This window comes from Rhipicephalus microplus, chromosome 4 (assembly GCF_043290135.1).
Source record: "Rhipicephalus microplus isolate Deutch F79 chromosome 4, USDA_Rmic, whole genome shotgun sequence".
In the NCBI taxonomy this organism is placed as follows: Eukaryota; Metazoa; Arthropoda; class Arachnida; order Ixodida; family Ixodidae; genus Rhipicephalus; species Rhipicephalus microplus.
In genome coordinates this window covers 214651055-214674625 of record NC_134703.1, presented here as the reverse complement: position 1 = coordinate 214674625, position 23571 = coordinate 214651055, and the positions used below count along the sequence as shown (strand labels likewise).

At 44.7% G+C, this 23571-nt stretch overlaps 1 protein-coding gene across 8 annotated transcripts in view; it reads right to left on the bottom strand.

Moving 5' to 3' along the window:
• Positions 1-23571, bottom strand: part of LOC119172975 (cell adhesion molecule Dscam1-like) — a 2235730-nt gene that overhangs the window by 1979008 nt on the left and 233151 nt on the right. For all 8 annotated transcript variants that reach the window (XM_075891768.1, XM_075891770.1, XM_075891774.1 and 5 more), the window contains exon 4: positions 5268-5473. In XM_075891768.1, coding sequence (XP_075747883.1) covers positions 5268-5473 — 206 coding nt within the window. The remainder of the gene's footprint in view (positions 1-5267; positions 5474-23571) is intronic.

The window sequence follows — 23571 nt, the reverse complement described above, 5'->3', positions numbered from 1 at the left end:
ATAAGAACGCCACTACTGCATTGCTTACATCAATCTTAGGTAAAAGCAATCGCTTGCGACTGGCCTCGGCCGGCTAGGTTCGGCGTGCGCATGCGCGCGCGCAAGACTCCCGTGACTGAGGAGAAACTTTAACGCTGAAGGAGGACCGTTGCTCCTTTCGTCCTTGCCACGAGAGGGCGCAATGGGTAAAGCGCCCGAAAGGGATGAAGTCGCTGCGCCGAAGGAGGAACGGAGCCTGTTTCTCCATTCTCGCTCCATTTTTTTAGAGTGCACAAACATACGCGTGGCCGTTGGGCAGCGATTGCCACGCAAATGACCCGGTTCAATCATTACTCAGAACCAAGCGACCATGATTCAGTCGCCACTCTGACCAAAGTTTTTCGTTATATATTTTATTCGCAATGTTCTTGATTTCTCGGTCATACATAGAATGATGAAATTTTTCTCCTAACCAACGACGCCGATAGCGCCGCCGACGTCGTCTGAATTGCTGCGACGCGAGCTCTTTAACGCTTTTGCGATAAAATCACCGGAGTTGGCCGTTAGTGGAGACTGACTTTCAGCTCTCTTTTCGCGTCAAGTGAAAGACCAAGCTTTAATAGGCTTAAAAACTGTAATTAGTGTGAGCGGACCTTGAGAAAGTATCTACGACCCGTTATTCGTTTCCCTGTGTTCCGCGATGTGCAACAAGGTATCACCGTGTCACGTGTTCGCAAAAGATACCGTGACCTTTCCACAATAATGTGGCTCCTTTGATGGCGCACAAGTGGGCGGGCCTTTTGAATCTTTCGGCAACACACAAGTGGCCATTCCGTATATTTTGATACCTGACGTCATCACAACTTGCCAGAGTGTTGCGTGAAGTCACCAGAATCGGCAATGTAGCCTAACGCCTGTAGTGCCGATGTCGGAAGGTACAAAACTGATTTTATTATCTGTGATGAGCGAAGAAAACGACCACAACGACGAAAGTGCGGGGCAAGGCGTGTGATTTCGAGCCAACTGTGAGCATGAGGCCAGCCAATCAGCTGATGACCTGTGGTGGTCCATAGAGGTGGCGTGCCACGATTGGGCCACGTGTGACCATTACGTGGCGGTAAGCTTTGTGGCTGGGAACGAGCCGAAGCATCGGTAGACGGGAGACAGCGGGATGAAGCGTCGGACGCAGGCGATTCAGGCTCCGGCTAGGTAATGCGGCTGTCCACGCTACTGCCGTCCAACTACCAGCTGGGGTGACGTTGCTGGCACGAGTACTGCATCTCGGGGCACGGCCTGGCCTGCTGTTCTCTTCCTTGCCGAGGACATCGTGGATCTCGGCAAGGCGTCTCCGTGGTCAGACGTTCGGCAAAGCGACGTACGTGGCCTGGCTAATGGTCACGGTTGCGCCGAGCATCGCGTCTCGACGCAAGTTGTTCGCTGGACGGGCTGGCGATTTACACGCATGGAGCATCGAGTCTCCGATGGGGGTTGACTGCTAAGTATTCGTATCCACGCCCCCACTCCGCCAAGCGTCACCGTCACCATAGCATCACACATCGAGACGCACCCCGCGCCTGATCGCCTGTCGCCGCCTCCTGCCCCGCACCTCGGCGTTCGTAGGGGCCCACACCGCATTGTGAGGTTTTGGAACTCTGAGCCTTAAACTCGCGTTCATTTGTTTTATCGTTCGATCAGACAGTTTTGTTAATTATTCGGCCTCAAGGTTTTCCTGGTTCTTTGTTCTATTTTGATCTTTCGTGCTCTGTCATAAACGTGGTGTGTGTTGTTACCGTCTCATCTCAAAGTCCGTTTCTCCTAACACGGCACGAAAAACAAGCGTAACGAACCCTAGCCCCGAAATAGAATAAATTTTCCTTACATTATCAAACTAAAATACAGTACCCACATTATTTGAGCTCCCAATAGGTCAGAGTGTTCTCTGTATATAAGTGATTTCTATGGCAGCTTCAACACAACACGAAAGGTGCCAGTGCCCCTTCGATAACGGAAGGTAGTGAGCACTCGTCTGTCCTAACACTGTCATTTAGCTTACAGCTCAAGCTACGCGCCAGGAACAACGTGCTTAGCAATTAGACACAGGCACCGACTAAAACAAATGAAGTGATGCTCTCTCCATTTAGGCAGTGGTGGCGATGTACCCAACGTTTGTCTTCAAATAGAGAAACTTTCCCCCTTTTTACCATGGAGAACCGTTTCTCCCCATCATAACTGAAATGGCTGACCCCTGGGTTGGCAATTCAAGCAGGCCTAACGAATGCACCGATTCTCGACTGATAAGGACAACACAGCCTTTACAATCACGAATACTGGTCCAGTTGAGCTCAGCGGGGCAAGTATTTGTTCGAAGAGAACGACGGAGCTAGCACGTTTCGTTCAGCCATTGAGACGGCGTTACTTTTAAAAGACACAGATAATACAGAATTCGCACCCGGAGACTGCATGCAAGACTTGTTACATTTATTTCTCGAAGATTTACGTAATGTAGGAACGGTGTCCACGCAATTACAGGACACGAGATGGGCCCCCGAACCGTAGGTTCGATCGCAGCGAAATGATTCCGGCTCACCATTGCAGTTTTCATAGATGACTGTTCAACGTTATATGGGTAAGTAAAGATGTGAGAGCGCCAGGGCCGTGAATTAGGCGGTAGATGGTGCCACCTGGGGGATTGAACGGCACCGAAAAAAAAAGCTGCCTGCGGCGACGTTTCATGACACACCCGTACTCCTCAGCGGATAGTTGACGAGTGTGCCCCTTTCGCAAATTACTCAATGACACTGGACGGATGATGTATGCTGATACAATGCATATAGATACACTTGGAGATTCGGACGCACACATACATAGAGAGTGAATTCAATGAATAATTCCATCGTACGTACAGAGTATAATTATTAATTCGCCCTAGTGGCACACATTTAGATCTGTTTACTCACACCCCACTACGGAAATGCTCAAGCTATATAGCTATGAATTGCAACTGACCATAGTGGCACAAGTGACAAGTAATCTTCGGCCAACTTTGTTTCCGTTACAATGCCGCACTAGAAGAGGCGCACACATAAATATACTGTATGTAATCCTTCGACAATAAGATGTTTATGCACGGTTACAGGATATGTAACGGGATAATTGCTAGAACTTACTAGGTTTCCTCGAGAACGATCAGCCCGCGAACCATGCACATAATGCTAATATTTCGAAGGCTGCGTCATTTCTCAACCACTACCAAAGATATTTTTAAGCCTCTGAGAAGACAAACGCTTGCCGTGCACTTGCTATTTCGGACGTCATGTCGTTTTTGTTCTTCCATTTGTTACTCGGGGAGGGCGCAGAATGCAGGTCAGACTTTGTCTCTGTTGTCGCAGTCAACGTCGTTTAGTTCTTTCTCGTTAACGTTTGTTTACATTCTATTTACGCGCTTACCACGAGTGTGACCGTTAGCCAAAGATACAGTACACTGCGAGCCGTTCAATGACAATGTATGTGATTCGGTAATGACCGTCTTAGTTGTGCATACGTACGTTACAACGTGGGTCGTGCGAGAGAAATAAGAACACTTCACACCAGATGGTGTTTTTTCGCGAGTGATGTCAGTGGACGTTGGCGTCGCGGCAGCTCGATTACTTGAACAAGTGCTACAGTGCGCGAATTTACTATAACGTTATCACATGCTGTGCCAACATACTTCGCTATTCAGATACGTCTTGCCATTCGCCTCGTGTGTCAACTTGCAGTCATTGTGCCACAATAATCATTGTGTTAGCGCTGTGGCTGTGGTGGTTACAGTTACTCTGGATTTGGACTACACTTTTCACAAAAAAGAGCCACAGTGTTAGTATTTATTTGCTGTGCACAGCTGTTACTAGAAGTGCATGTTGTGTTGAGTTTTTCATGGCAACGCCGAATCATGTGGACGAGAGAGGCACACTGCACGCGTGCATAATTCTGTCCTAACTCTCAGTGCTGGCATGGGTAATTCAAAACGCGTGCGATTAAGAATTTTGGCTTAATTGACAAAATTCACTGGTTTATTTTTCAGAAAAGTGTATAGTTATGGTGCTGTTTAACGTTTCTTATGATCGTAAATAGTCTGGCGAGTAAACGCTTCGTGAAACATTGCAGCCAGTTTCCCTTTTTGCTTACACCTGCCGTGGTAGCTAGCCGCATCGTGTGTCGTATGCTCGGGGGCGCAGGTTTGACTCCAAGCCACATTGGCCGTATTTTTTGGGGGGAGGAAAATGCAAAGAACACCTATGTGCTCATGTTTAGATTAAGGGTAAAGCACTACAGTGGGTCGAAATTTACCCGCTAACCCTCACCATGGCGTGCCTGATAATCATATGGTGATTGCGGCACGTAGAACTCCAGCTATTGGATACGATCGTTCTTTCACGCTTGGCCTTCGCTGTGGTATCACGTTTGCTAGTATGTTGAAAAATTAACGGAGATGCTTCTTTATGCGCCTCGTTGAATTAATGATTACTATGAGTGTGCAAAACGCGTATGCTTACCAAGTATGTCGACACCGAAAAAATTGCCTCACCGCGGTGGTCTAGTGGCTAAGGTACTCGGCTGCTGACCCGTAGGTTGCGGGTTTGAATCCCGGCTGCGGCGACTGCATTTTCAATGGCGGTGCAAATGTTGTAGGCCCGTGTGCTCAGATTTCGGTGCACGTTAGAGAACCCCAGGCGGTCGAAATTTCCAGAGCCTTCCACTACGGCGTCTCTCATAATCACATGGTGGCTGTGGAACGTTAACCCCACATATCAATCCACACAGAAATCAGTCTATTACTTGCGTACAGTTCAAGGTATTCGATAAAGCAAAAATGTGGAAGCACAGCTTCTTGTATTCCTGACAAATGTGTAGTATAAAACAACACGAGACACACACGGAAGTGTGGCAAGCATCGCGCGACTGCCTGGCGATAAAAAAAAAGAAAAGGACGTTACTGTACACCTACAAAACAAAATAATGAACGTCACTCCTGCATTGCTTGCAATCAATCGTGGATAAAAGTAATCGCACGCGACTGGCCATGGCCAGCTAGGCTCGGCATGCGCATGCGCGCGTGCAAGACCCCCGCGGCTGAGGAGAAACTGGAACACCGTAGAAGAAAATTTGCTTCCCTGGTCCTCGCCGTGAGAGGGCGTGACGGGTAAGTATCCGGAAGGGAAAAATTCACTGTGCCGAAGAAGGAACGGAGCCCGTACCTCAATTCTCGCCCCCCCTCCTTTTTTTCTATTTCTATTTATAGTATCTACCTGGCAGTGAATCCAGGCACCCGTTGTGTTCAGGTAGACCACACGGCTCGGAGGTTCCTGCAAAAAAGCCGGTCCCGCCTTGTCGCCATGGGGCGCACGCTCCCTGCGTTGTTCTTGAATCCCTCCTTCCGTGGTAGCCGCTACTGACAACAGCCGACCGCGGCGAGAGTGCGCGACGCCGTTTTCCAGTGACCAGCCGCTGTCGCCTGCAACGAGAGACGTAGCTTGTTAAAATTTCTCGTCGGACTCGTAATACTGCAGGTACTTACAACTTTGTAATACCTCTAAAAACATTCTTACATTCGATAAAACCTCCTGTTGTGCGAGTTAATGTGTACTCCAGGCGACATGTGTAGCGCAAAAGGAATGTTCAGAAGAAAAAGAGAATACATGGCACAGGGTGAGCGCTGCCTATCATTTCGGAAATTAACCATGAAAAGTATACCCTTCCCCCCCGAATTCGTGCCACCACTGCTTTGCTAATTAACCATCAAATCACACAGACTACCTTTCCTACTGAAAACATTTACAAAACCGTCCCTATAACAACTCATTCCTTCCTTTTTGAATTGATAGCTTTTAATAAACACTGTTCCCAAGGTGTCAGCACTTCAACCCAGGATTTTATTATCGTGTAGCCATGGTGCATATGTGCAGGTCACGCAGTGAACAAGTAAACCCCTATTACTTTTATTCAAGGCTAAGCAGCATCGCGGTACAAGAGTATCGCGATAATATTACAAAGGTACCTTTGAGTATATTTATGGCTGTATCGAGATATTTTTGAAAACTGTATTTTTATATCACTAGCGAAATACTTTTACGAAATATCGCCCGTATTGCTGTACTATTCACGACACAGGTATCTCATTACTTTTTTGTCAGAAATAGGCTGAGATGTGTTTCGATTTGGTTTTTATTTCTGCTGTAAGCCTAAATACCCGCAGCGAGATATGCACCCACCATTTCTACATTTCTGCTCAGTGTGAAACTGACTCCTATCTTCTTGAAAGCGATGTAGTAGCTTTGCGTACCCAAATGCCATCATGCAACTACAGGCTGAACTTAATTGTGTTTGAATGATCACCTTTTTGAGCTGGCCAGCAATGTTATACAGCCATTTTGAACTCCAGCAGTGACATTTTCATTGTGGGGAGAATTGTACACTGCACAATGAGTGCCAACCAACAGCATCGGTTTTAAAATGTGTTCCCTCATGCTAATTTAACGAGCAGTGCTTTTTTTCTTTCTTCCCTCTGTTTTTCGGCACCCATCTGATAGACTAGAGCTTATCGCGGAAGTCACACACCAAAGAGTTTTGTGTGTGGCAGTGTGCCATCAACGACACTTTTTTGTCAAAAGCATTTCTGGAAGACTCCAGCATGCCGACACGGTGATTGGAAGGAGGTCGTTTCCGGTGTTCTTTCGTAATTCTTGTTTTGTTCATTCTTCTTTCTGTTTTTTCCATGTTTCTAGGAAACACTAAACCTTCCAATGGAAGTATGTGTTCGTTTTCATTGTTTATGCGTTCCCCTCCTGCTTCCCGCCATGCTACTTTAGCAAAACTACAAACCATCTAGCCTAAACAGCCCGTCTACTAAGTAGAACGGCGTTGAAGTAAGCACCACCAATACAGCGGCAGCAAGAAATCCAAGAGCCTTACTTTCTTTTTTTAGTCCGAGGCACATGCTGGCCGTTTTTAATAAAAACGTACCTTTGGTCAATTTATCTGTTCATGATTCCAGTGCTTTGCTTGAAATTTTGAGGTATGCTACCTATAGCATAGCTGATACTATTGCCGCCAAGTATCCATATTTCGGTGCCCAATGCCTGTGATTCTTGCTCGTATACACCATAGTTTTTTATTGCAACTGATATCTGTAAATATGTCATTATTAACAATTATATGTTGTGTAAGCTTCCTTTGTAATGCCCTAATGGCTTAATATAATGAACAAATTAAATTGCAAGTATCAATGCGCTGTACATTTTAAATATTATGCTGCACATAACAGATTTCTATACAGAGTATGTCTAGTCCTGACATAGAGAAATATATTTCAGTATCTGTATCACTATATCTGCATTTTGGAAGGCTTTTTCGTATTTTTGCTAAATTATCTCTCAAATATGCCATTTCGTCCATTATAGATGTATCTCAGCATCTGTAGTTTAGGCTTCCAAACCGTGTATTTTGATATCGCATGGTAATTAGCGTTTCCCCGTTTGACCTATGTAGTTCCTTTCACACATTAGTGGTATGGCATACAAAGCGCCAACTGCAGATTTTTTGTATGACCAGGCATTTTGTTCTGTCATCCATGCTTTTTTTGCCTGCCCAACTTTAAAAGAGCACAGAACATAACGGGAGCGCAGTGTTTGATAGCAGCAATCTGAAGGTTGTGGGAGAACCAGTGACTGTACGGTACCACTTCAGGTCTCCGCCTCTCTCATGGATCACAGGTGCTTTGCATCTTCATGGCACTCATTTTCTTCGAAATGTTTTGGGAGACAGCGCATGGTTAATCGCATGCCCTCTCTAAATGCATTTCAAAGCTTGCCTACATAGTGTAAAAGCACGACTTCACAAGAGCTGTGCTACTGCAAATCTATGGACAATGGCAAGCACATTCTAGCCTTGTGGTGAGCCAGTGCCTTCTCCATTTTTTCAGTGCCCGGGCTAAAGTTCTCTTCAGGCCGTCGAGCACGCACGACGCTTCCACTCGCCGCTGCCGCATGGTGGCGCTGCGCGAGTTGACTTTCAGACGTAAGGTATATTACCATACAGGGTGGAAGGAATAGGCTGAAGCGGGAGGAGATAGAACAACAGCTAAGGGAGGAGAGGCCGAAGGCTTATCGTTTTGTAGAAACACATATTAGGGACATAAAACAACCTCCTAAGAATCCGGAGTATGCATGGGAATATTGCAGTAGAACAGAGGACAGTAGTAAGGGGGGTGATATTGGGGCAATCATTCATAAAAGTGCAGACTGGCAAAAGGTCAAGCAGGAGCGGAAGCAACATTAATGGGTAAAAGGGAAGTGGAAGGGCAAATGCGCTGCTGGGTTTGGTATACTTGTGAACAGGGGCAAAATCTAGAGAGGAAAATCAACTAATTGTGAAGTGCATAGAAAATGACGTTGGTGAACTAGGAGAAGAATGCGAGGTATAAGATATGAATATTAGGAGATATGGATGCACACATAGAAGATATGAATGGATATACTGACCCAACAGGCAGAATGCTAATGAATATATGTGAAAGGTATGATTTAATCATTTGCAACAGCTCCGAGAACTGCGAAGGGCAGATAACATGGGAGGTGATAAGGCTGCATTCGACGATAGATTACGCAATAATGTCAGTTAGGATGTATGATCGGCTGAGGGTGATGCACGTAGATGAATATAGGTCCAGGAGCTTAGGTAGTGATCCCAAATGTATCAAGCTGAATTTTGGAAGAAAAATGAAATTGGAATGTTAGCATTGCGAGCTAAATACCGCTACAAAACCCACTCTTTCGGTAGTTCTTTTTTGTGAAAACAATACAGGAATGAAACCGTCTACCGGATGATATCGTCAATGAAACTGATAATGAAACTTCTTTCTTCCTTGTAACAACTCCTACAATATCACTGCCACTAAGAATGGTTGGCTGTCTCGAAGCGTGTAGGTGTTTACAAATGCATGACTGTGACGTTGTTTTCGCTCACCAATATTCGAGTATTTTTTCATTCTCTTAAAATATTTTGAGTGCTGTTTTATTTGTTGAATCTATTGTTTTGATTGAAAACTATGTAGTCAAATTATTATGTGTACCTCCCTGCGTAATGCCTCACGGCGATGTAGATGAAATGTAAATAAATAAATAAATAAATAAAGCCACACGATAATATGTATTCAAAACAGCGAATAAGAATAGCAACGAAAGAGATTGAGAAAATAACCACCGAGAGTACTAAAACAGTGTGGACGTACAGAAATATAACTCGATTGAGTTATAGCTTGCAAAGAGTCGAGTCAAATTACCAAGGAAAAGCAGACACAAACCCAATAGTGATGGGATGAGGAAGTTAAGAGAGCCATAGTAAGGCGTCAGTAAGCCTCCAGGGAACACAGGTATGCTAAACAGAGGGGTGAACCGGAAAATGTTGTCAAAAGAGAATGGGATAACTTTTTGAGCTGCAGAAGAGAAGCATCCGACTTGATCAGTGAAAAGATTAGAAAAAGGAGGGCCCAGTGAATGACGGAAGTAAACAAAAGGGATTGAAAGGCAGCTGCAAAGTTTTGGGAACCATCTCTATTCTCTGAGCAATAAGAAAAGCATGAAACAGAGGTTTATCACTACAGTTCAAGGGTTCAAACTAGAAGGGGATGAAGCGATGCAATATATAAAAACAATGATGACAGAAAAATTTAGACACTCACAAAGCGCTGCATGCACCGTAACAGATGAGGATAGACCAATTAGCCCAGTGGCTCTACTGAGACAACGAGAGTGAGACAGGGCAGAGAAAAGAGTTCCTAAATACCACATCAACAGACCCTAATGGCATCCCGATCGTGCTAATAGAGAAAATAGGGCCAATAGAGCCAAACACTTAGCAAACTATGAAAGAGGCCGCGAGAAAAGCAATAATGGTTGGTGGAGCTCCCAATGGGTGGAAACTAAGCAGGATGAGCATGATCTATAAAAGAAAGGGGGACTAAGCCAATACAAACAACTCCCATCCTATAACAGCGACATCAGTAGTTTACAGGCTGGTGATGCAGATAGTAGAAGAAAAACTACAGACATGGGTGGAGAATGAGGGGGTGCTGAAAGTACTACAAAATGGGTTCTGTAAACGAAGAAGGTTGAAGGACAGCCTGTTTTCTTTGATGCTGTGTATTAAAACAGCGGAAAAAGACCACAGGCCCCTGTGGCTGGCATTCGTAAATATTAAGGGCGCTTACAATAGTGTGATTCAAAAAGACTTGTGTGGAATGCTGGACACACAAGATATGGAAGATAAAATAACTTATCCTGTAAAAGATATCTACAAGAGTAACAAGGTAGTTACCAAAAAGGAAGAACAAGTATCTGAACCCATACAACGCAGGCTTCAACAGGGATGTGTCTTGTCACCTTTGTTATTTATGCTGTATCCCCACGTACTACAAGCCAAACTAAAGGGGAGCCAGCTCGGCTTCAGCCTCTGTTTTGCCAAGCAAGGAAAACACACTGAACAGTCATTGCCAGCATTGATGTACGCAGATCATACAGTATTAAAAGCCGACAACAAGCAAGATCTGCAGGAATCGATGAGATCTGTGGTAATGAGGGACATAGGGTAAATATAAATTTCAGCAGGGAAAAATTGGCAATCATGATTTCAAATGATAACAAAAGCAGTGAGCATAAAATACAGAAACTCAGGCTAGAAACAGTGAATAAATACAAATATTTCGGCGTATGAATAAATAACGGCGCTGTGTATCTAAGGGAGCACGAAAGATACGCAATGACTAAGGGCACCAGGAATGCAGCTGTAATGAAAAATAGGGCACTGTGGAACTACAATATGTATGACGTTGCGAGAGGGAATTGGAAAGGTGTCATAATCCTGGGTATCTCGTTCGGCAATGCGGTCTTGTGCATGAAATCAGAAGTTAAAGCAAGAGTGGAAATTAAACAACGTGGAATAGGTAGACTTGCTTTGGGAGCACACAGGAATACCCCAAATGAGGGGGCACAGGGAGACATGGGATGAATATCGTTTGAGTACAGGGGAGCTAGAAGCAAGGTAGAATTTGAGGAATGATTGAGAAAAATTGGAGAGGAGCGTTTGGCTAGGAAAGTTTTGAGCTGCTTGTACATGAAGAATGTTGGTTCTAAATGGAGGAAGCAAACTGCAAAATTGTCAACCAATTATATAGACAACAGCAGAATACCAAGCCGAAAGGAAACATTGGTTAAGGAGAAGGTGAAGGAAACAAAGAGGGACATGTGGAAGATAGGAGTGCTTAAGAAATTATCACTGGAGACCTACCGAACTTTTAAGCAGGGAATTGCAAGGGAGAAGATCTACGATAATTCTCGGGGTAGTTCTTTGCTCTTCGAAGCTAGAGCGGAAGTATTGCAGACCGAGACTTACCAAGTCAAATACGAAGGCACATACACTGTATGTAGTGCGTGTGGAGAGGAGGAGGAAACCGCTGAACATTTGATAATGATCTGTAAAGGGCTCCGCCCTATAGTCGAAGATAATGGCACCGAATTTTTCAAAGCATTGGGGTTTAGAGACAGTGAAGGCAAAGTAGACATTGAATGGGTAGAAATACCCAGGAGGAGGCAAACTGATTGGTAGCTACAATCGAGGCGCGAGTGAAATTCAATTCTTAAACCCAAAGTGAAAGTGCTTAATTTTATAGCTAGTTGGCATGAGCCAACGCCCGATCTGAAGGGCACAGTCGGATACATTCGTCCATTCATCCATGCATCCATCCAGCATTTATACACAAAAGTATGGGTTGGCAAATAGTCAAGCAGGGATGCTCGGAACATGTATGGTTAAAAGGGAAAGTAGCTGGGAAAATGACATTCCTTGCTTTGGTGTACTTGTGGACGGAAGAAAAAGCAATAGGGGAAAACCAGGCACTGATGGAGTGTATATCAAAAGACACTGAGGAATTAGGAGGACAGTGTGAGATAATTATATTAGGAGATATGAATGCGCACATAAAAGATATAGATGGGTATACTGACCCAACAGGCAAAATGATCATGGATATGTGTGAAAGGCATGCTTTGATCATTTGCAACAGTACTGAGAAGTGTGAAGGACCAATAACATGTTCAACAGGAAGGCTGCAGTCGACGATAGATTATGCACTGATGTCACATTGGACGTATGATACGCTCAGGGGAATTCACATAGCTGAATGCAGCTTCAGAGGTCTGGGTAGTTATCACAAACGTATCAAGCTTAGTTTTGTAAGAGAAATGAAAGTGGGAAGGAGACAAGAGGAGTAACTACAGGATATTTTTATTCAGAAAGGCAGATAGAAATAGCCACAAAACAAATTTTACAAACAATCACTGAGGACAATAAAACAGTGTGGACGTACACGAATATAATTAGACTGTTTCAGCTAGAGCTTGCTAAGGCTTGTGACAAGTCACCCCGGAAAAAGAGACACAAACCCAAGAGTTGGTGAAATAGGAAAGTTAAGAAAGCCATAGCAAAACGTCAGGAAGCCCCTAGATAACACAGGCATGCTAAGCAGCGGGGTGAACAGACAGATAATGTTGAAAAAGAAGGGATATCTTTTTAAGCGGTAGAAGAGAAACATCCCTTCTGATCAATGAAAAGATTGGAAGGGAAGAAGTATGCCTGGAAGAAGCACACAAAAAGAATAGAAAGGCAGCTGCAAAATTTCGAAACCACATTAACTGCCTAAGAAATGAGCCAAGCCTAGAGCACAGGTTTATAACTACAGTTCAAAGGGTTAGACTAGAAAGGAACGAAGCTATTGAATATATAGAAAAGAGGGTGACATAAAAATTTCAACAAAGTGCTTTATGCACTTTAAAGGGTCCCTGAAACATTTTTTCAAGTAACGTTAGAATGAATTCACTGGAAGAGCTTATTGCCTCAAGAATTATACGCCACAAAAAATTTAAGAATCTGTCTAGTTCGAGCAGAGTTACGAAGATTTGTCACACGCTGAAATCGCATTCTCTCTTCTCTCGTCCTGACGAAGCGTTGAAAGCTAAGCGGGGAGAGTTGACAGAGCCACAGAGAAACGTCACACGCGCGTCGTGACCTTGGGCACTTTTTTCTTTTCGTTTCTTTGAATGGGCCGGCTTTTTTCACTGTGATAACGAGTGAGCGCGCCATCTTCAAATCAGTCAATGACTGATAGATGGGCTTGCTACATGTAATGTTTGGGTATATTGCGTCATTCGTTGAGAGAAGAGAAAGCAATTTTTAGCTGACTTTGATAATTTATTGTGAATTTCAGGCTGCGTGCTGTGTTATATTTGGCTCGCGTGTTGTCGGGACTTATACTACCAATCGGCAGCGTTTTCTGACCATGCTCAAAAATGGTGTCAGGGCCCTTTATTAGACAAGGATGAATCAAGTGGCGCAGTGGCTCCATTATCACAATCAGAGTGGGAAATGGATGAGAAGAGGGTTCCTAGTAGTACTTCAACAGGCCCTGATGGCATCCCAATTATGTTGATAAAGACATTTGGTCCCTAGTCTAAGCAGACTTTGAGAGAGGCAGCGAGCAAAACAATGATCGATGGTGAAGTCACCGATGTATGGAATTGTCTAGTGGCATTTTGTGCTATTAAGTGCATAAACTGCAGGCTTGCGCAGAATTTGCTACGTGATAGAGAGTAGCATCATCGGGGAACATTATGCACCTAAGCTTTTATTATTAGCTCCTGGCAAAGGCTTCTCTTAAATATTCATTTTCAGTTAGTCAAAAAAGCAAATCTCAGTCAAGCTAACGCCGCGGTGACAAAACAATCTTGGGTGGATTAGTGGCATCAGCTATTCGGTATCAGCCTAGAGGACGACGCGCGAGCGCCTTGATCAAGTAGTCGCGAAGGACAGATGTCTTTGAAATCAGCTGTATACGCAGAACAACAAATGCTTCACGATTCTTGTTTCCAAGTTTCCATTACATCATAAACAATGCGAATACAGTTGAAAACCGAGCCTTATAGCAGCTTCGAATGCAGCTGCGGTAATCGTTCGCGCGAGTCACAACGCGTCGGCATCTCTACTCCAGTTGCGGTGCCTGGCGACGAAGCGTTGACTAGCACCGACGGCCGCTTCCCATTGAAGTCCGTTCTTTCGCCCGGGCACTCAAAAAATAGGGGAGACGCTGGATGAGTCCCTCCTCCCTCCCCCAGCCCTTGTGATGGAGACGCGTAGGAGAGCAACAAATGTGAGTCCTCTTACCATGTTTGTACTTGTTCTGGCAGGTTAAAGTCGACATTTCGAACTAAATGTGAGAGCTGTCACAGAACACGGTGATGCACTGCTTGTCGTTCTTATAGCGAAAAGTAAAACAAGCATGTTCTCTACTATAACTAGAAAGCTAGTCATCAAGTTAAGCAGGAAAAAGACATTATAGTTCAAGCGGACACGTTGGGAAATTAGAGGCGGACTGCACTTGAAGTGACATTTAGCAAATGAAGGCTACAGTGAGTGATCTCGACTCATGGTCGGAGGCATAAAAGTTCATGGCATATACGCTACGACAAATGAGGATTTCCTGCGTAAGTTGAATGATGGGTCCAAGACTTCCGACCCGTCAGAGCACAAGGGTAATCACATTGGCGCTGGTAAGTATTGTGTGAACGACGATGACCGCCACTATCATCATGAGGACGGTAGCAGTGCAGTCGGAATAAAGAATAGACGTACGGGTGATCTTTGCCATGTGGACGGCAGCTCGTTCTTTTCTCCACATTATTTTGTGGAGAAAACAAGATGTGGAAAAAAGAACAAGCCGCCGTCCCCATGGCGAAGCCCACCCGTCCGCCTCTTCTTTATTCCGACTGCAGTGCTATTGTCCTGACGATGATAGTGGCGCTCATCGTCATTCACACAATATTTAGCATCTTTTGTGCGGCCACATTGGCAGATGATGATGAACTGTAACACTTATGTGGGTTTCAAGTGCACACCAATTGTTAGAGTGTGTTCCTAAGAGTTCCAAGTCAGTTTTAGTGTAGTGTCAACCGGGTCTCCTCCTGCAGTTATTTTCCAGCGGTGTTTTCGGCGCTTCTGCCACGTTCATGCTACTAAGTGCGTTGATATCGATGCACCAGTGTTCTCGTTGAGCAAGTTTTCTTGATATCTAAAGTTTCATTTAAGGAGCTGCCAGAAAAACATTTTGCAGCTTTTTCTCGGGCAAATTTTTCGTCGCTTTTTTTTCCTGGCTCCATTTACCTTGCACTTACCTTGCCTCCGTCCTCGTTTAGTCCTTTCCCTTTGCCACTGTGACACTGTCTCGGCATTTCGCAGCTTCGCGGTAACCAGCAGTACCATACACGTTAACTTCTATATTTATTTATGCATTTTGCGCGATGAGCAGAAGTTTTCCGCAGTACAAGGGGCTTGCTTTTTTGCCGTCATGGTCTTTCCTTTTTCTTTTCATTTCTTATCGCCCTATGAGGAGGCCTTGATTTTCGTCTGTCGGGCGCTTGTACGCACGGGGGTGAGGACTTTTTAACGTCTGAGTCTTCCATCTGTTGGACTCGTCCTTAACATTTATTTGGTGGACATTTGGGTATAAAAAGTCTTCCCCCTTTTCAATCATAGAGATGCCTTCCACCTCGAACATCGGAGTTGTTGTAGACGCCTTGTTGATAATTTCATGATTGTTGAACGCTGACGACAGTTCTAAAGGCGTGAGCCAGATCTTTGCAAATAGCGGTTGTTTTGTGTGGGCTCTTTCGATGGTCGTTACTTTAATGAACGTGCTAATTGGTTGGCTTCTACCACGCTAAAGAATGCGTCTCGAGGCTTACTCGTCTGGCATCTGTGCTGCAAAACTGGATGAAGGTGACGCAAACGCACATTGTGCCTTTCTCTCTGCTCCCATTTTAATTTCTTGTATTATTGATACCAAAGAAGCCTCTAAAGCTTTTCAGGTTTCCGCGATCTTATATCCTGATCTGACTTTTGCTAGAAATATCTGATGCTCGTAAGTATTCGCTTCCGTCAACTCTGCTTCTCAATTATCGATATCAACTGTATTCTAAGCTTCTTTGTCAATTCGTCTGAGTTCCTCATACTGCTCAATCAAATCTCGGTGAATACGTTGTACCTCACAGGCTGGTGGGTAATTCCAGTTGCCGCAGACGTTTGATGTCTGTGATGACTTGCGTGATGGCCTTGCGTACTTGACTTCGCCTTTCGAAGAGGGCCTCCGTGATCCGGCCCAGTGTCGTAAACGTGAGAAATCACGGGCCAGCCACTTCACGAGGCAAATTCGAAGTCAGCACGCACAACGCCAACAAAGCTCCGCACAACTAGTATTAGGACATGTCAAATCGTTGCGATGTCATCCTTCACGATCTGAATCTTTATTAGGATTAGGCTTCACACATCAGCTTTACCCATGGTCGCTTCACAAAAGTCTTTGAGGCTACGACTGCAGTCGAAATTTGTCGAATCCGCTCCGTTTCACCTTCAATGGTCCTTCCTCCCGGATTTCAGCACCAAAATAATGTGAAGAAAAAGACGAACCGCCGTCCCTATGGCGAAGACCACCCGTGGACATCTTCTTTATTTCGAATGCACTGCTGTGATTTTCATGAAGATAGTGGCACTCGTCGTCATTCACATGATATTTAACAGGCGCTATCAACAGAATTTCATCAGCTCCAAACAGAACAATCCGAAGTACATTGCGATTTGCTCAGTAGTCAACGCATGATAAGTGATTGCGAAAGCGGAAAACCCTAAGGAATGCTTCATCGATAGTTTCTGCCCCTCAGAATCATGCCCAAGCTGGACAGAACTACTGCGCTGCGCAAGCGGGCAGAGAACAATGAATATCATTTTTCGTGACATCAGAACAGCACCATTGTGTAAGGAAAAGAGATAGAGTGGTTCTCTTCTGTTCTGTGGCTTACCTTGAGAACATGTTATACCGTTGCACTACATTGCATCATTACCCTCCTAATGTTCTTTTGAATATTCATATCACGCTTCACTGAATCACTTCGATAAACCTTGCTATTTCTAAATATTGTCACTTGCAGTGTGAAACACCTCAGTTGGGTTCATTTAAACCTTTGATCAGGTAGGAATGAACAGGACCAATTCGATTGTTGTTTTTCGTGAAGCACAAGTATGCTTTGACGTTGTAGTGCTTTCGAAATTCCAAGGAGCAAGTATGTACGTTTCCAACTTATAAATCGTATTAGACGAACTGAACCGGTAAAAGTGTTGCGGTGTAGCTGCGCTAATCTATAGTTCAACGAGCTCTGCCTTGGTGTCGAAGTTGTGCCCTATTTTCCCGTTTATGAAATGCTGAAATGCTTACTGTTAGATGTGGTACTCTTTCTCTGTCAATGTGTGTGTGTGTGTGTGTGTGTGTGTGTGTGTGTGTGTGTGTGTGTGTGTGTGTGTGTGTGTGTGTGTGTGTGTGTGTGTGTGTGTGTGTGTGTGTGTGTGTGTGTGTGTGTGTGTGTGTGTGTGTGTGTGCGTGCGTGTGCGTGTGAATGGTACAACTCTCCTTGAAATAACGACTATTTTTATGTTATAAAAGCATTTATTAGGGCGAGTTGTTGCTACGTTGCTCAAGTGCGTTTTACTTGGGTGTAAAATACGTATCGTGAAAAAGAGGGGACAGGAGATAAGTGAAGCGCCGAACTACCAATTGTTAAATGCAAATAATTTCTTTGTTACTGCAGCCACTTTCAGCATTTATCTATCTATCAATCTATCTATCTATCTATCTATCTATCTATCTATCTATCTATATATATATCTATCTAGCCACCTAGGTATGGGTGCTCTCGTGATGAACCTTACCTAGGTGGCAAATTTTCCCAACTTTTCCCATCTGCCCTATGTTGGTGGGAAAATCATGGGAGGGCAAGGTGGTGGAATAAGTATGGGAGGGTAAGATGATTTGTGGAATGAGAATCGCTGGTCATGATATGAATATTATCGCTAGCCCGTCGCGTACATCTTCAAACCCTCCCATCCACACGTTTGAGATATACCTACCGGGCGGGTACGTGAAGCGATTGACAGTTTGAATCTACCGAAGAATGGCGATAACAGACATGAGTTATTTTAACGCGTGAGCATTAATAAAAGCTGACATCAGCAGCAATAATGCGACAACAAGCCCTCAAACATGCCAAGAATTTCGTTTTCAGTACTGCCTAACCATCTCCATTATCCACTGACTGTAAGCAATTTTAGAACGCTGTAAACAAAAGAAACAGTTCCTCTATCACCCTAAGCATGCATGCAATCACCGAATCAAACTTGATGAAGCCGCAAATGTTTTCAATTCTGTATTTTTTTCATCGTTTTTAAAAAAATTGACCGATCTCGCGTACAGAGGAAATCGATGATATCGAAGCACGATTGAAGAAGGTTGATATACCACTTTCAAATCAGTACAACGTTACAAGCCTGACGTAAATTATGTTATACAACACTTCCATGCCATAACTATATCTTTTGACATGTCATTCACCTTCGTCGTCTATTCATGTCAGGTGGTACCAAATCTGGTATATGTAAAGCAAGCGAAACGGCCGCGAGTACGCTATGAGCGTAGCTTGTAGTCATGTTTTACATGACACGCATGTCATAATTATTATGTTTGGACGTGCCATTTACATCCATCGTCTGATCACGTCACGTGATACTACATTTGGTATACATGAAGCTACCGAAATGGCTGTGACCGCACAATGAGCACAGCGTGTAGTCATGACTTACATGACAAAGATATCATAGTTTTCGTGTTAGGCTCTGTCACTTATGTGCGCCATATAGTCGTGTCCTACCATACCAGTTTTGCCAGATGTTAAGCGAACTAAACCATCACAAGAGCAGCAAGATCATGAAATGTAAATGTTGACATTTATGACCTACATGTCAGTATTTTCATGTTGTGCCATACCAATTTCGGCATCGATACCATTATCGAAACGGCTGGGAGAGCTAAGAGATTCTTCGCATTTAAAATTGCCCCGAAGTCCCAACAAGCGTGTGAAGGATACCAAGCTTCTTCAAAAAGAAACAATAAAAAGATTGCCTACTACACAAAAGTTATGTATATTTATGGCGTAGTGGGTACCAAGCAGTGTTCTTGTAGCATCCCATAGAGTGTTTACAAAAGCCTCTGGAAGGCTGCTCTTCTAGCTTTCACTGTGACTACCACGTATTCCGCACAGGCCTGGCGTTCTTATTTGCGAATGCATTTCTTAGTCGGCCTATGTCAGGCATCCTGCGATGGCATCAGCAGTGGTGGCTGCATACCGACAGGTGTTATCTCTCCCCTCTCACTCCTTCTCCTATTGCAAGAACTGCGGGGGTGCGCGCACTTATCCTCGCGCCTAGCGACCGGAACATGTGTTGCGAGAGAATGTAGGAGAGAGTAGGTGCAGTGCTTCGCTGCTCCTTCTCTCGCCATTCGCTCTCTCTTCTCTCGGTGCCACACTCTTCCGTCCACTCACGGATCACACTCCACCGTTTGCTGGCTGGGCGCCTCTCAAGCACATGAGGAAATATGTGCTCGAGATGCCGCTGTGAAACGCCAACGCAGAGCCTAGAACGCTGACGCCCTACTCTCCTGTCCACTCGCTCCTCACTCTCGGCCATTCGCAGGCTGGGGCCCTCACAAGGCAACGGCAGAAGTCAGTGAAGGCGAATGAATGTCTGACGGCCAGGGTGCTCTCCCTCGGCGCAACAAATGCATTCGCAATTTCTCGCGATTCCTTTCGAGGAGGCCGGGTATTTTTGTTTTTGTTTGTTTTTGTAAAGATAACAAGATAGGAATGACCTTTCTGACTTTGTGCACCGTTACAGTATCATAAACTTTAAAGAAATGATAGCATCGACACAATCAATTCATTTCAATAGCCCACCACTCATGTGAAACGCTTTCATGTGGGCCTTTGTGGCTAGCGTAAATAAATGAATTCCTGCCTAAACAAAGTTAACAACTCATGTGCCTCACAATCACACGCCAGCGTGCAGCCGCTACTCACGTAACATGTTCCCGCATAAGCACGCAGCAGCTAGTCACCTGACTTGAACCGAGTGTCACCCAGTCACGCAATACGTTTTTAGTGTGGGAAACCGATCATGCCTATCGATACTTCTTAGTGCCAGCGAAAAATTCGCATCTCTAGCAAAGGGTGGCATCACTATCGAAAACTCAGAAAAATATTGAACAAAAGATCCGTTTCGCTGTTGGTTCCAGCCTTGCGCCTATAGTGTAATACTACACTGTGCTTTCTCTCAGCCTGGTCAGAAAAGGTTGTCGAATTTATTACTGAAAAGCCGAAAGTCAAGCAACATAGCGCAGCACGTGGCCGAGAATTGAAAATTCTGGAGTCAGCTACGAAGCGTTCAATCATGTCGCTGTAAATGATGCCAGAAGCCATTGAGTATGAGAGAGTAGGTGCAGTCAGGGGCGGGTCATTCAGGGTTCAAAGAGTTCAAATGGTTCACGCCCTTCGGCTTTATAGGGCCCTTACAGGCCAGCAAAAATGGCGACTTCGTTGTTTTGTTCGAAAAAGTTTTACTCTACTGCTAGACTCCCCTGATAAAAGCAGAGTATGTAATTTAACAATCAATGTATATGCTTCTAAGAGGTCTTTTTGCATGATTTTTAAGTGCATAACTTTTAAGTCAGCTGGCAGTTCTGCAGTATGTAGTAAAAAACTCTAAGCCTGCGTGGTAGGCGCAGCACAGTCATAGCGAAAGCTAGAAAAGCGGCCTTTCAGAGCCTTTTCAAAACACTCATAGGGTAACTGCCGCAAGCACACTGTCTTGGTACCCGCTAGGGTAATGATAATAAACTTTTGGCTAGTAGGCCAGCATTCGCTACGCTATTTTTTGATATTCTTCTGAGAAGCGTGGCATTCGCTAAATACTTGCCAGGTATTTTGTGCCAATTGTCCATGCTGTGGCTGACGACTATGAGGAATTATTGCTGAAGGGGGTATGCGCCACAGTTAATAGGGAAACAAGAACAAGTTTTTTTGATGGTTTGGAGCATTCGACGGCCCACTCGCTACGCTATTTGCATTGTGCGACGACTGGTTTTTCTTTCGCTGTTGTAAAATGCATTATAAGTCGTACTAACGCGATTGCTTGTCCGACGTCAAGCCTGCCTAAGGCAACTTTGAGAACAAGTCATAAGCACCTGTGTAACTTAGTGGTAGAATACAGGGCTGGCACCCAGTGGACCCGCGTTCGAGCCCCACTGCGCCACGGCTGCTAGGTCATGCCTGCCTAAGGCAAATTTGACAAGACCTTATAAGCAGCAGCGTAACTCAGTGGTAAAACATTAGCCAGGTACGCAAAGGACCTGGATTCAAGCTCCACTTTATCATTGGTGCAAGGTTTTGGTTACGGACACCGACGGCAGCAGCAGACAACAACACTGCGTGACCCAAAAGTAATCTCATAACAGCTTTAACTGTAAAAGCTTTTAAGCACCTGAGACTATGCATCGTGCAGAGGCAAGGAGCTGATACAGCGGGTGGACAGATGAAGACATATAGACCACACTGAGCGCCAGCGCAGCGACGCCTGCTCGCCATGAAGTCGTCAAAAGTTCTTTCAGATCTGGCTATTACATTTCCCAATGAGCTTGAACAGTTCAATTCATATCCGAGCAAAGAAGGTTGTTCTTTTGTCGCTGCCATGCTGAAGCGCCTAGTTCGTAAAAAACTTGAAGGTTCTTTTGCTGATATATGCAATGGGCTCCAAGACCTGTTTTGTGAGTAATAGTGTCTGCGCGTCGATTTAAATTTGAGTACCCGGTGATTATCACATGCTGCGACTTTTCAGCTGGAGCGTCCTGCACCTGGGGGTTACTTGCGGCTGTGATATCGGCTGCTTTGTCCCTTCTCAGCCACACCACTACTTCGCTGAAGCTGGGCCTTGCGACAATTGAAGCAGCTGAACCTGTTTTTTTCCAAACTTGCTTGCTCTTTCTTCTCCGCCGTTCTGGTTGCCGGTTCCCTACTGTTCTCTCCGTAGGCCACTCCTCTGTTTACCTTGGCTAGGGCTTCCTCGGCGGACTTCAGCCTTTCTCCCATTGCCCTCGTTTTTTATTGCTCTGTCGCCAAAACAGCCTCCAACTCGGTGATTCTCATCAACAGTTCTTTCTGGGCAACCATAATTTTCTCCATTTTTTCCTCGACCTCACCATGCCTACACTTCGCGTCAGCCTCTTCTCCATCCGCTTCTACACGTGGGTCCACTTTTAAACCCACCCCGCATTGTGAACTCTTTACAGTTTTTTTAACCCTGTCTTTCTGACATCGATTGTCTCTATGACTTGTCTCACTCGATAGTTACAAAACTCAAGCCCTGCCCTGCGAAAAAGAGAACGTCTAAGCTCTAATACACAAATTTGCGTGTTCAGTGTACGTGCACCTCCCCCACGGGGTGGCGAAAAACAACAAAAAACAAAAAACCAAACACACACATATGCACAAAATGATAAATACCTGGTAGCTGACCTCCGAAAAAGCCGTACAATATTATAAGTGCTACTAAGATTTGAACTGCTGCCTAATAATTATAAAGACAGGCTGAAACATTCAAAACCACTTATCTGCGCAGTCGATCGGGAGCACTCAAAAAACACGTCTATCCACCGTGATAGTCCGAACCAAACCACCGAAAAAATGGCGACACGCGCTCATTGTGCCATCTCGCTGGTAATACTGTAAACACGATAGCTTCTCCCCACCCCGACAACGCTATCACCAGGGGTAACTGGTAAATATTACAGCTTGTCTCTGAACGTTCAAGGGGGTGCTCCTTCGTGGTTCACAACAAGAGCTCACAATTCAGGGGTCGCACGTTCAATCCCGCGCACCGTAGTCTATTTCTGGATTCTTTTCTTTCTTGAGTTTTCATAATTTTAGACACGTAAATATATACATTAAATGATGGCGACGCCAACGTGGACGCTGGCGGCGAAATCCAGCCAAGAGTGTCCATGTGCAATAATATGATGCAACCCTTCAACGACCCGAATAAGCCTGCAAGCGCATTGATTCTAATGCGGCTACAGTGAGCAAGAGGAGAGTTCAGTGCAGCGCAGGCCAGAAGAGAATAAAAATTTGAGGGGAATCGAGGAGGATAGGTGTGCGTGAAGAAGAGTATCGTTACTTGCAAAATATATCGGCTTTAATGGTACCAAGATTGTGGCGCCATTCAGTATCGAAAACGCCAAAAGTTTTTTCTCTGCATAAAAATCGCATAAAGCAATAGCAAAAAAGACCATTGCATCTTTTCTAAAAGTAAATGATATAAACATCACACAATTTCCGTTTCTTTGTAAATCAGGAACCCGCTTGTTTATAATATTGTTACACGACATCGGCAACGAAAGAGCTTCATAGACTATGAAGACGATGAAAGCGACCATGCTCGTGCTGTTTTGTTCTGTTGTACCTCCATATTGGCTGCAGCTGCCTCTGACTCTCCCTGTATATTTTGTAAATATATTTATTTCATTCATTCTCTCAACCCCAAGACATTTGGTGGTGGTGCGAGGTACAACACGATGGC